At 46.1% G+C, this 13,296-nt stretch overlaps 1 protein-coding gene across 3 annotated transcripts in view; it reads left to right on the top strand.

Annotated features, from left to right (window-relative positions):
- COL9A3 (collagen type IX alpha 3 chain) overlaps positions 1 to 13,296 on the top strand; it is a 70,678-nt gene that overhangs the window by 34,173 nt on the left and 23,209 nt on the right. For all 3 annotated transcript variants that reach the window (XM_081916878.1, XM_081916877.1, XM_081916876.1), the window contains 6 exons: positions 1,873 to 1,926; positions 2,866 to 2,919; positions 4,992 to 5,045; positions 7,807 to 7,860; positions 8,646 to 8,699; positions 10,615 to 10,668. In XM_081916878.1, coding sequence (XP_081773004.1) covers positions 1,873 to 1,926; positions 2,866 to 2,919; positions 4,992 to 5,045; positions 7,807 to 7,860; positions 8,646 to 8,699; positions 10,615 to 10,668 — 324 coding nt within the window. The remainder of the gene's footprint in view (positions 1 to 1,872; positions 1,927 to 2,865; positions 2,920 to 4,991; positions 5,046 to 7,806; positions 7,861 to 8,645; positions 8,700 to 10,614; positions 10,669 to 13,296) is intronic.

The following is a 13,296-nucleotide window of genomic DNA, read 5'->3' as shown; positions in this document are numbered from 1 at the left end:
TGTTAGAAGCACAAAGCATGAGCTGTACTGAGTAACACTGTGTGGGCTGAGAGAAATATGAGAGAAATTAAATCCAGTTTGCATTTGAAGGTTAACCTACTTAATTTGCACTTTCGTGAAACAGTAATACGTGCACCGAAACATCGCCACCTTTTGACATTTGCACTTCGCCAAATTTTACAGTGTGGTTCTCCAGCCAATCAATGTGTCCAAATGATGCATGCGAATTTTGCATTTCTGTAAAGCGTGCGTGTAAATGCCTATATCAATGCAAGCAGCACATGAAAGTGTATTACATGTTCCAGAAACGTGTCTATTAGGCAAAATTGCGCACAAACCTGAAAACTGAAATGCTGATGAATTTTCATGAGGACTTTTAATAATAGTAATAATAATAATTTTTTTAAAAAATGCAAAGTGATTTGGAAATGTGGAGAATGGAAAATGAAAAACCGAAAGAAACTTAAATGGAAAGATCTGTCCGTCTCTAGTAAACTATCTGGGGAGTGAGTACCGTATTTTTCGCACCATAGGACGCACTTTTCCCCCTCCAAAAATGAAGGGGAAATGTGTGTGCGTCCTATGGTGCGAATGCAGGCTTTCGCTGTAGCCTGGAGAGTGAGAGGGGTCGGTGCGCACCGACCCCTCACGCTCTCCAGGCTTCGCGGACCTCTTCGCAAGGAGCAGGAGCACTCCGGCTCCTTGCGGAGAGTTGCCAGCATGCCGAAGCCTGCGCGCGCTGAGCTCAGCGCGCCCAGGCTTCGCGGACCTCTCCGCAAGGAGCCGGAGCGCTCCGGCTCCTTGCGGAGAGTTGCCAGCATGCCGAAGCCTGCGCGCGCTGAGCTCAGCGCGCCCAGGCTTCGCGGACCTCTCCGCAAGGAGCCGGAGAGCTCCGGCTCCTTGCGGAGAGTTGCCAGCATGCCGAAGCCTGCGCGCGCTGAGCTCAGCACGCCCAGGCTTCGCGGACCTCTCCGCAAGGAGCCGGAGCGCTCCGGCTCCTTGCGGAGAGTTGCCAGCATGCCGAAGCCTGCGCGCGCTGAGCTCAGCGCGCCCAGGCTTCGCGGACCTCTCCACAAGCAGCGGGAGTGCTCCCACGGCTTGCAGAGAGCTGCCTGTTTACGGGCTGGGGTCGGGGGAAGCTCGAGCTTCCCCCGCCCCAGCCCCGCGCCTGGGGGGGGAAATAATTTTCCCCCCTTTATTTCCCCCCCAAAAAATGGGTGCGCCCTATGGTCCGGTGCGCCCTATGGTGCGAAAAATACGGTATATTACAGGTCATTGGATGACTGGTTTTGTTCCTAAAATATACTCCTGTCCAGTAATGAGGCCACTGTTTGGGTTGCAAGATAATTACTACAGCAATCCAGATGTTGGCAAGGGTTAAATCATGGGTAGGCAAACTAAGGCCCAGGGACCGGATCCAGCCCAACTGCCTTGTCAATCCGGCCCGCGGATGGTCCAAGAATCAGCGTGTTTTTACATGAGTAGAATGTGTCCTTTTATTTAAAATGCGTCTCTGGGTTATTTGTGGGGCATAGGAATTTGTTCATTTTTTTCCCCTTCAAAATATAGTCCGGGGCCCCACAAGGTCTGGGGGACAGTGGACCGGCCCCCTGCTGAAACAGTTTGCTGACCCCTGGGTTAGATGGAGGCTTGAATTGGTAGCCAATATGTATACAGCAATGCTATTTGGGACTCATGGATTAGACTATTTCATGGAGGAGAGCTTTCAGTGATGGCCATGATGGCCGTCCTCCGCCTCCACAGTCGAAGGGAGCGATGCTTGCAAATACCTGTTGCTGGAAGCCACGGGGGGGGGTGTGTAGGCCTTGTCAACACACCTTGCGTCATTCATTTCTTGTTCTCTTCTTCCAGGGTTCACCAGGACCCCCAGGTCCTGCAGGACCTCCAGGAACTGTTGGCTTGCAGGTAAAATAGGCCACCGTTTTTATTTATTTTAAAAATATTTTTTATTCGTTTTCAATTTAAAACCTTCCACTTAATGACAAATCAATTCCAATCATGCCGAATCATTAAACCAAAAATAGTAAAAGGTCAAGGGACCCCTGACCATTAGGTCCAGTCGTGACCGACTCTGGGGTTGCGGCGCTCATCTTGCTCTATAGGCCGAGGGAGCCAGTGTTTGTCCGCAGACAGCTTCCAGGTCATGTGGCCAGCATGACTAAGCTGCTTCTGGCGAACCAGAGCAGCACACGGAAATGCCGTTTACCTTCCCGCTAGAGCGGTACCTATTTATCTACTTGCACTTTGACGTGCTTTCGAACTGCTGGGTTGGCAGGAACAGGGACCAAGCAATGGGAACTCACCCCATCGCGGGGATTCGAACCGCTGACCTTCTGATCAGCAAGTCCTAGGCTCTGTGGTTTAACCAAAATACAGCCAATTAAACATTCCAAATTTAAAAAATAAATTCAAAAGGGGGCTTCCCACGTTCTGGATATCAAGATATGCCCTTCATTTGTTTTCTGCTTTTCTTCCTTGTTGTTTTCCACTTTCATAGTTCCGATCTTAACCGTCCTTATCTTCTCCATCAGCCACTGAGGTGTTATGTAACAAAGTCCATATATCTTATTTAACAAAGTCCATATATCTGTTATCCTGCAAGAGGCAAAATTTTTATTCCATGTTGTTTTCCATTAGTTGTTTTTAAGACACAGTCCTCTGGGTAGTCCCTCCTTTCACTCCACCATCTCTTTTTACTCCAAATTCTCTGGGCATAGTTTTGCCCAGAGAAAAAAGAGAGCCCCAGACTCTGATCTCTGTCTTTTCCCACCAAACAATGCCTTGGCCTGCATGCCACTTCCAGAACTTCATTTAATCCTGAGTTTTCTAAATAATCTTTCCTAGGGACCACGAGGGTTAAGAGGTCTGATTGGCCCCGTGGGGCCTGTTGGAGACAGGGTAAGTCCAGCTTCCTTTCCTCTTGACTCTTCTCAGACCCTTGCACCAAAGATGGCTGTTCTCGAATCCAGTGCTTCTGTGTAACGTGTGAGTAAGAGTGGAAATTGACGTTGATTGACGTTGGAGAGAAATTGAGTTGAGAAACAAGATTAAGGGTACATATTGAAATAGGGATGTCTTAGATAAAATGTAAAGAAATATACAATAATAAGAGTACATTCATTTGTAAAAAAAGAATATACAACGGGATTGGCAGGAAGTATGTAGTGTTGGTGCAAATATTACCGTATTTTTTGCTCTATAAGACTCACTTTTTCCCTCCTAAAAAGTAAGGGGAAATGTGTGTGCGTCTTATGGAGCGAATGCAGGCTGCGCAGCTATCCCAGAAGCCAGAACAGCAAGAGGGATTGCTGCTTTCACTGCGCAGTGATCCCTCTTGCTGTTCTGGCTTCTGAGATTCAGAATATTTTTTTTCTTGTATTCCTTCTCCAAAAACTAGGTGCGTCTTATCGTCTGGTGCGTCCTATAGAGCGAAAAATACGGTATTTTGAAATGGCTTTATGTCTTTGTTTTTTCTTTCTTTAGCTACATAAATTTGGTATATAAACTTTGTATACAGTACATGTTGGAAAATATATTATAATATGCTCTGTAATATGATAATGTATACATATGTGACATAAGAACGTTAATTTTTAAAAAATTAAAAAAAGAGAGTGGAAATTGACAATGAGAAAGGTTCCCCTACTTCAGAACTTTCCTTGGCCTCAACTAGGCCACCTTTGGCAAGCAGTTTCCTCCCAGTCTTCGCAGAATACTGGATTACCTTGCAGGAGGGGTGGCGAACCTCAAGATCGTGAGGCAAAGGCAGCCCCCCAGGATGGTCTGTTTGGCTCTTGGTTCCCTCACCAGGCTGTGCCTCTCGCCATGCCCACCTCAAGGGTTGCCCTTGCCTGGAATTGATTCATCCTTGATCGGGGATAACTGTCATTGAAAGTCTACTCAGTATTGATCCAGAGTAGATTCTAATGTATAGTTAGCGGAGTAAAAACCTAAACAGGTTGCAGGGTTCCCCAAAAATAGACCTGAGGCAATTAATATTCCATCCCGCAGAGCTTTACTGCTACTGAAGGCAAATGGGCATCATGGTCACAAATCTAATACATTCAAGGATTGGCACTGTCCATAAGAAATCCAGTTGCTGCAGACTTGATAAACTTAAAGGGACCCCTGACCATTAGGTCCAGTCGTGGCCGACTCGGGTTGCGGCAGTCATCTCGCTTTATTGGCCAAGGGAGCCGGTGTACAGCTTCCGGGTCATGTGGCCAGCATGACTAAGCCACTTCTGGTGAACCAGAGCAGAGCATGGAAACGCCGTTTACCTTCCCACCAGAGTGGTACCTATTTATCTACTTGCACTTTGACGTGCTTTTGAACTGCTAGGTTGGCAGGAGCAGGGACCAAGCAACGGGAGCTCACCCCGTTGCGGGGATTTGAACTGCCGACCTTCTGATCGGCAAGCCCTAGGCTCTGTGGTTTAAACCACAGCACCACCCACGTCCCTTAATAATAACCTTAGAACTTAACTTATAAGACTAAACCTTAACACTAAACATACTATGTACAGAACACCACAATAGAACAAAAGAGAGACGGAAAGAGAAAGTGAGTGAAACCCAGGCTCCGTCTGGCGTCTTCTATTATCTCTACCTTGCAGAAGAGATAACAGAACCAGTTTAAACCATCTGTACTCAGCTTCTATGAAGGAATAACCCAAAAAATCACAAACTTTCTACTTGTTTCGTTCACACAGAGAAGCTTCCAGAAGCTTCCAGAACCCTCTTGAATCAATTAGAATAGGAAAGATCTGTACACATCAGATCAATACTTTCCACACTAAGAAATGCAAACTGGCAATAACACTTTGTTTTGTTTGTGGGTGGGTGTTGGAAGGTCAGAGAATGCATGAAAAGTTCTGTGTGCTTTCTTGTCCTTTTTCACAGCAATTTGCTTATTAAGGATAAGTCTCTCTTCTAGGCAAAGGTCTGACCAAGTTCATTTCTTGTTTTCAGGGAACAATTGGTTTCAGAGGACCTCCCGGTCTTCCGGGCCCCCCAGGAAAAGCGGTATGTGCCTCTTTTTATATTGCTAGGTTTCTCCAGTGGGCATTTCCAGATGTATCAAGGCCTATTTCTCTTCATTTATTTACTATCAGCTGTGCGCCTAGGGTTGCTCAGGAATTCTAAACAAAGAAACTTGTGCAGTTTGGAAACCAGTGGTTAAAATAAGTGCAGTTTTGAAAAATTTAGCCCACCACCATGATTCAAGATGGTGTCCCATTGCATCCAAACTGTTATGTACTGAGTTGAATAGGATCCAGAATGCAGCAGTCTGATTGGTCCTAGAGCAATAGGATCCAGAATGCAGCAGTCTGGTCCTAGAACAATAGGATCCAGAATGCAGCAGTCTGATTGGTCCTAGAACAATAGGATCCAGAATGCACCAGTCTGATTGGTCCTAGAACAATAGGATTCAGAATGCAGCAGTCTGATTGGTCCTAGAACAATAGGATTCAGAATGCAGCAGTCTGGTCCTAGAACAATAGGATCCAGAATGCAGCCGTCTGATTGGTCCTAGAACAATAGGATCCAGAATGCAGCAGTCTGATTGGTTCACAAGAACCACCCAATCCAGCTCCAGGTGGAAGTGAATCCGCAACCTGATTGGCCTACAGGAGAATCGCGGAATTAGCCAATCATGTGGAGCAGATTGTGTAAATAATGTATATAAAGCAGACCTTCTGGGGGAACTTCCATTCCTTCTCATCACTATGAGCTGAATAAAGAGCATGAAAGCTACTTTTGACTTTGAGTATATTTCACAAACGTAGATGAAAACCTGCTCCTTGATCTCAGGAACCATCGTGCAGAGTTTGGTTACAATATCTTAAAAGGTGCGCAGAGGACAGACAAGCAACTTTCTGAAATACGGGAGTAGATTTGAGTGTTTGGTGGTTGTTTTTTTGCAGGACAGTGCCCTCTCTAGGCAGCGTTGAGAACTTTGCAATTCTAGCAAGCAAACATCCAGAAAAGGGAAAACTGCAAGAAAAGGGGAATCAAAAGAAAAACTCAGCAGAGCAAGCAACAAATAATGCTGCTTTATTTGGGACACCCCTATTTTGGCTTAATAAATCAAGATATGAACATGACTTCTGCCTGTGCACATAAGCCCCTTTGCTCTTCTCTGACTACAGTGCTGAAGTCTCCAATTAGCCATCATTTCCAGGTTCCTGCAAACTCAGAAAATGTGGTTTCCAGTTTCAGAATAAGCCAAGATCCTAAAAATACTTCAAAATGTGGTTTAGGGAACCTGGCTTCTTCCAAAGCTGGTAACCATAGTTTCCTGGTTTCGCTGAAATGTGAAACTATGTTTAATTGGAGAGATCTTGATTTTTCGGCATATTATTAAGCCAATATATGGTCACCTGGACATGACCTTCGACTTTGAGCAAGAATGGGTAGTGAACCTAAACCATACACTATTCAGACAGAAAGATAAATTCAACTTCATCACACAACTTGCATAAATTTAAATTTAGAGGTTCTTTATTTTTGCTAAATGAAAGGAACAGGGAAGAAAACTTTTGAAAACCACATCCACTAGTAGAACAGGAACAGGAATGAATGAAAATATGACACTTTTTTTTGGAAATGATTTAATAGCGCATATGGGAACTGGAGCCAAATCTTTCCATGGTTGGAATAGTAGAGCATCAATGGGACTTAAATTTCAGTGGGTCTACTCTTAAGCATGAAAATCGGGGTCCACTCCATAATATTCCTTTTAAAAAATGCATGTAGCCAAAGAATGCTGCAGATGAATTGCATTTGGCACATAAAATAAATTTTAAAAATTTTAAAAATGTGAGTATATATGTTTTAAACTAGCACAAGATTCAAAAGGGGATCCTGAAAAAGACATTTTCTATGATAAATTCTTTTAAGATACTTTTACATATGTGGGGGTCACAGGGGCTTGTCACCAATTCGAGACTGGACAAGTAGCAATGAAACAAAAGGATGCAAAATCTTGAAAGACCAGGGAGCATAGATAATCCTGTCTCTCCCTGAATAGACACATATTTGCTTGCAGATACGTCTTTCTCCCCAGACTTCATGTTTCCAGAGCATATCAGTTGGCTTTCACACAACTTAATAGTAGTGCATGCTCTAGTTATCTCCCGCTTGGACTACTGCAATGCGCTCTACGTAGGTGCGCATGAAGGTGTCTATGAAGGTGACCCAAAAACTACAACTAATCCAGAATGCGGCAGCTAGACTGGTGACTGGGAGCAGCCACTGAGACCACATAACAACGGTCTTGAAAGACCAACATTGGCTCCCAGTACGTTTCCGAGCACAATTCAAAGTGCTGGTGCTGACCTTTAAAGCCCTAAATGGCCTCGGTCCAGTATATCTGAAGGAGCATCTCCACCCCCATCGTTCTACCCGGACACTGAGGTCCAGCTCTGAGGGCCTTCTGGCAGTTCCCTCGCTGCGAGAAGCCAAGTTACAGGGAACCAGGCAGAGGGCCTTCTCGGTAGTGGCGCCCACCCTGTGGAACGCCCTCCCACCAGATGTCAAAGAGAACAACAACTACCAAACTTTTAGAAGACATCTGAAGGCAGCCCTGTTTTTTATGTTTGATGTATTACTGTATTTTAATATTGGATTGGAAGCCGCCCAGAGTGGCTGGGGAAGTCCAGCCAGATGAGCGGGGTATAAATAATAAATTATTATTATATTATTATTATTTTTAATGTGTGAAAATGGCCCAGGCAATTGTGAAATAGAATGAAATAACACTTTTTCTGCTTTTTGATTTCAGGGGCCTCGTGGCGATCGGGGTCCTCAGGGGTTCCGGGGACCCAAAGGCGATACTGTAAGTACATTTCTATTTTTTTTACTATACTTACTAATATTACCATCATCGTTATCAATATTATTTCTATGTATGTGTTATTTTACTTAACGTTACGTTTTTGTGCCATTAAGAGTTTGTTCCACTGCCTATATTTGAAAGGTGCTGGAGTGCAGAGAGAACTAGGACGACAAGAAATGTGAAAATGTCAAAGGAACAATTACTAAGAGAAATGGCTGTTGTGTCTGACGGAGAATGACGCAGCCTTTAAGGCTCTACTGCACTCTCTTAAGTTTTGCTAGTGCTGTAAGGAAGGCTTCTGAAGGAAGATTCCTTTCAGCATTCACCCCTCTCTTTGTTTTATTTATTTATTTTTTCTTTCAATTATTGAATTTATATACCGCCCTATACCCGGAGGTCTCAGGACGGCTCACGGAAAAGATCACAGTATATAAAATCAAAATAAGAACAATAACCCAATAACATCCCTCCACAAAATAGAGCCACCTTTTAAAAGGGCATAGGATGTAAATCGGATTAACCAAAGGCCTGGTTAAAGAGGAACGTTTTTGCCTGGGGCCTAAAGGTGTACAATGAAGGCGCTATGCGAACTTCCCTGGGGAGAGCATTCCATAGACGGGGAGCCACTGCAGGGAAGGCCCCGTTCTTGTGTTGCCACCCTCTGGACTTCTCGAGGAGGGTCACACGAAGATGATCTCAGGGCCCGGGTAGGTTCATATGTTTTGATGATACTTCATTGGCCACAAGTAATGCTTGTTAAGAGTTTTTTTGCTCTCTGCTCCTAGGGCAGACCAGGACCCAAAGGAACTCCAGGAACTGCTGGACCCTTAGGAGAACCTGTAAGTCTTGCTGTTGTCGTTAACACGAAGCTATTTTTGGTGCTAAGTTCATAGCAAGGGAACGTGCGTGCCCTGTTTGGTAGAAAGATGGTGACCCTGAAGCTCAAGATATTTTATTGAACAGGATTTGCATGCCACTTAATCATCTAAACCTCAGTCTGAGTTACAGGAGACGCTACATGTGTCTCTCGGTATGGTGACTGGCATTCTCCATATCTCTTGAGTCCCCGTCTGCACTGTGCATTTAAATCAGTGTCATACCGCTTTAAACAGTCATGCCTCCCCCACCCCAATAATCCCAGGAACTCTAGTTTCTTAAGGGTGCTGAGAGTTGTTAGGTGACCCTCTGTTCCCTTCACTGAACTACAATTCCCAGAGTTCAGACTGGCCCTTAAACCACTCTGAGAACTGTAGCTCTGTGAGGGTAAGTAGGGGGTCTCCAAATAACTCTCCACACCCTTCAGTTTCCAGGGTTCTTTGGGGGATGCCTGTTGAAAAAAGAATGATACAGCTTTAAACACATAGTGCAGATGGAGCCTAACTTGCTGGTGTTATAAGAATGCTAAGGTCTTATAAAGGTAAAGGTAAAGGGACCCCTGAGCATTAGGTCCAGTCGTTTTGTTAACAACAAAAACAAAAACTCCTTTTACAATATATAAATAAGCAGGACCCATCCACCAGGGTACTGGTGCTGCTCTTTATATACTATAAAAGGTAAAGGGACCCCTGACCATTAGGTCCAGTTATGACCGACTCTGGGGTTGCAGCACTCATCTCGCTTTATTGGCCGAGGGAGCCGGCGTCCAGCTTATGGGTCATGTGGCCAGCATGACTAAGCCGCTTCTGTCGAACCAGAGCAGCGCACGAAAACACTGTTTACCTTCCTGCCAGAGTGGTACCTATTTATCTACTTGCACTTTGACGTGCTTTTGAACTGCTAGGTTGGCAGGAGCAGGGACCGAGCAATGGGAGCTCACCCCGTCATGGGGATTCGAACCGCCAACCTTCTGATCGACAAGTCCTAGGCTCTGTGGTTTAACCCACAGCACCACCCGCATCCCAAGGCCTTATATATATGTAGAATAAATGTTCATAAATGTACAAGGCAAACACACATGCATAAGTATAGTGTCTGAAACAGTACAGGAGAGCAATCCTGAAGCTATTTTGACTCTCCCAAATTGACCTCAAATATTTATCTGCAAGGAGAAAGGAAATGGGGAAAGCTTTCCAGTTGTCTTTGGACTGTAGGGGCTTACACCTCCCTGTAAATACAGCCTGGCAAGTATCTGTTAAGCTGAGCACACTATCAATATGCGTAAGAGATTCAGGAACTAAGTATTTACCATCTCCAAGGAATGGCCAGGCTACCCAGAAAAAGCGATCAAATAAGGCATTATCAGGTATCCTGGCATACAGGAGAGAAGCAACACGCTCAAATTTCTGCTGGGGACCACCTCTTTCTGTGATGTATGTATGATGTTTTTTTGGGGGTGGTCTTGAGCTACAGGGTACGCAATTTCAAAAGTCTATATAAGAGCTTGCACACCAATGTTCTGCGTTCCTCTCCTCCCTCCCTGCGTGGGGTGAGCAGGGGACCCTGTTGCAACAGTTTAATAAAGATCAGGCTTACTAGCTGCTTTGCTTCTCAATATTCTCTGGTTGGCCTCTGTGATTTTCTCCTATCGATAGGGAACCCACTTAAGGACTCTGTACGGGCTCTTGGATACCCCATAAGGGGAAAAGGAGCAGTTTTTTTCCTTTTAACACTGGTAATTTGTGCTGAGAGGGGAGAGTGCTGCACTTTAAGGCAGAACTAAACAATTAAGGGTCTCGGGTGGACGGGGGTATCTGTGATGTTTATTTAATTCCACACACACACCCCACTTAAAAATGGTGTCCTCCAATATTTCAGGGCATGCCTGGAAAAGATGGGAGAGATGGAACTCATGGACTCGATGGTGAGAAGGTTTGTAGTCCTGTTTATGAACCCTGTCAAAGTATGCACAAAGCACATAGTTTAACGTTTTCCCCTCCCCTCTTCCTGTAAGTTCTAATTGTTACTGATGCAAAATACCTTTGATTTACGGTTGCCAATCTAAGCAATACAAATTGCCATGCATAATTTCGTATCTGTAACAATTGCAATGATTTTGGTATATTGTCAGTTTATTCAGAAATGCTTATCTGGGCATTTGTTGTTGTTTTCTTCTTGTTTTGTACATAATTCTTGCACATCATATGCTCGAATGCAAACAAAGGTATATCTCTGTGCAACCATGTTAAACAGTTCAAAGGTGGTGTGATGGGATAATGAGCTGCTTGTGCGTAAAAGCTTGATCCCTCTGGTGTTTGGCAGTTCAGCCAAACCGAGGCACTAACGGAGCCTCCCAAGGCATGACTCCGTTAGTCGCTGGTAGAATCTGACAGTGGGCGTCTACGAAATTTACGCCAACATAAAAGTTGTTTCACGGACATGCGCCTTCGTGACTCTCTACGTGACAGCTTCCGGCGAAGGGTGGGAGTTGCCAACGGGGGTCTTGTTACCTCTGCACTATTCTCACTAGAAGTATCCCAGAGCCCTCCCTCCTCCGACTCCCCTTTTGCCGGAGCTTCTGCTCTCCCCCTGCTGGTTCCCTCCTCCGCTGCAGAATCTCTCCGAGTCTGCTGGAGCCTCTGCACCAACTCTCTTTCCGATGACAGTTCCCTGACATCCACCTCCCCCTCAGGGCCCCCTTCACCCCCCGCGTCCTCTCCCACTGGCGGTGAGGGCGGAAAGCCCCTAAAGGAACTCTCCTCGTCGTCCGAGGATTCAAACACTTCTAACCATGGCGTACCGTCTCTCTCCCCGTCTTCCTCTTCTTCGTCGGAGTCGGCTTCCTCACCCACCCCTGACTCTGGGAACCCTCCAAACTCTCCTTCCTCATCAGTGGTCCCAAAGTGTTCCCTTCTAAATCGTGCCACGGGTTGCGGTTTTTTTGGGAAACGCCGATGAAATGTTTCTATTAGAACCTCGTCATTGACTACCTCAGCGGGTACCCAAGTGTTTTCCGACTCTACTTCCCCCTCCCATTCTACCAGATATTCCACCTGATCCCCCTTCCACCTGGAATCAATGATTCCTGCCACGTTCATGTCGCGTTCTCTCTCTTCTATCACGGGCGTTCGGGAGACCTCTCTCTCACGCTCCCCCCCCCCATTCACGTCCCTCTCGGTACGGCGACAGTAATGACCTGTGAAATACTGGGTGCAATTTCATGTGACTGGGCAGTCTGAGTTTGAATGCTACTGGGTTCACCTGCTGTATGACCTCAAAGGGTCCCAATCTTTTGGGTTTCAGTTTCTTACAACCCCCCTTGAAAGGTAGTCCCTGGGTGGATAGCCACACCCGGTCTCCCACCCTTATAGTTTCACCTTCCCTCCTATTTTTGTCTGCTTGCTTTTTATATTCTTCCTTGGCTCTCTCTAAGTTAAGTTGTAGCTGACGGTGGATGGCTTCCATCTCTTCAACAAAATGTTCCGCCGCCGGCACACTCCACCTCTCCCTTCCTTCCCCTGGAAATGCCCTGGGATGACACCCATAATTTGCCAGAAAGGGACTCAGCCCTGTGGACACGTTCTCAGCGTTGTTGTAGGCAAATTCTGCCAGAGGTAACTTATCTACCCAATCATTTTCTCGGTCCTTTACATAACACCTCAGGTATTGTTGTAAAATCCCGTTTGCCCTTTCCGCTTGCCCATTTGTTTCCGGGTGCCGGGCAGTGGAGAAATTGATTTCCACGTGCAGTAAGCTCATAAGTTTCCTCCAGAACCTGGAAGTAAACTGTTTCCCTCTGTCGCTGACCACCCTCAAGGGGGCGCCATGCAACCGGAAAATATGCTCTACGAACAACTTGGCGGTTTCCTCCGCTGTGACCGCATGAGAACAGGCTATAAAATGACACATCTTAGTTAATAGATCTACCACTACCATGACCGCCGTTTTGCCCTTGGATTTTGGCAGGTCCGTCATAAAATCTATGGAGACTGCCTCCCATGGCCTTTCTGGTGTGGGTAAGGGTTGTAAGAGCCCCGCTGGCGCCACCCTCTCCCCTTTCGCTCGCTGGCACCTGTCGCAACCCCTGACATATTCCCGTACATCCTCCCTCACCTTGGGCCACCAAAATTCCCTGGTAACCAACCACATGGTTTTGTGCTGTCCAAAATGCCCCGCTGTGGGGCTATCATGCAACTGCTTGAGTACTCTGCCCCTCAGTTCCCCATCGGGTATGTACAGTGCCCCTTTGTAATACAACGCCCCACTCTTTTCTTCAAACCCCCCTGTGTTCTCCGCTGTCCTCCTGAGTTCTCTGAGTTTCTCTTGGGCGTATTCGTCGTTCTCCGTACCCTCTAACAGTTCTTTCTGCCCCACCAAAGCCGCCCCACACACCCAGCGGTCTTCAGGGATTACATGCCTTGCTTCCGGCGCCCCCTCCCCCTCTAAGTACTCAGGCTTTCTGGAAAGAGCGTCCGCCCTTACGTTCTCGGACCCTGGCACGTAACGAATCTCAAAATTGAATTTGGAGAACTCCTGGGCCCATCTCACTTGTCTCTGGTT

Source organism: Podarcis melisellensis (genome assembly GCF_964234715.1).
Source record: "Podarcis melisellensis genome assembly, chromosome: 6".
In the NCBI taxonomy this organism is placed as follows: Eukaryota; Metazoa; Chordata; class Lepidosauria; order Squamata; family Lacertidae; genus Podarcis; species Podarcis melisellensis.
Note: the sequence above shows the minus strand (reverse complement) of the source record. Positions and strands in the feature narration are given on the sequence as shown.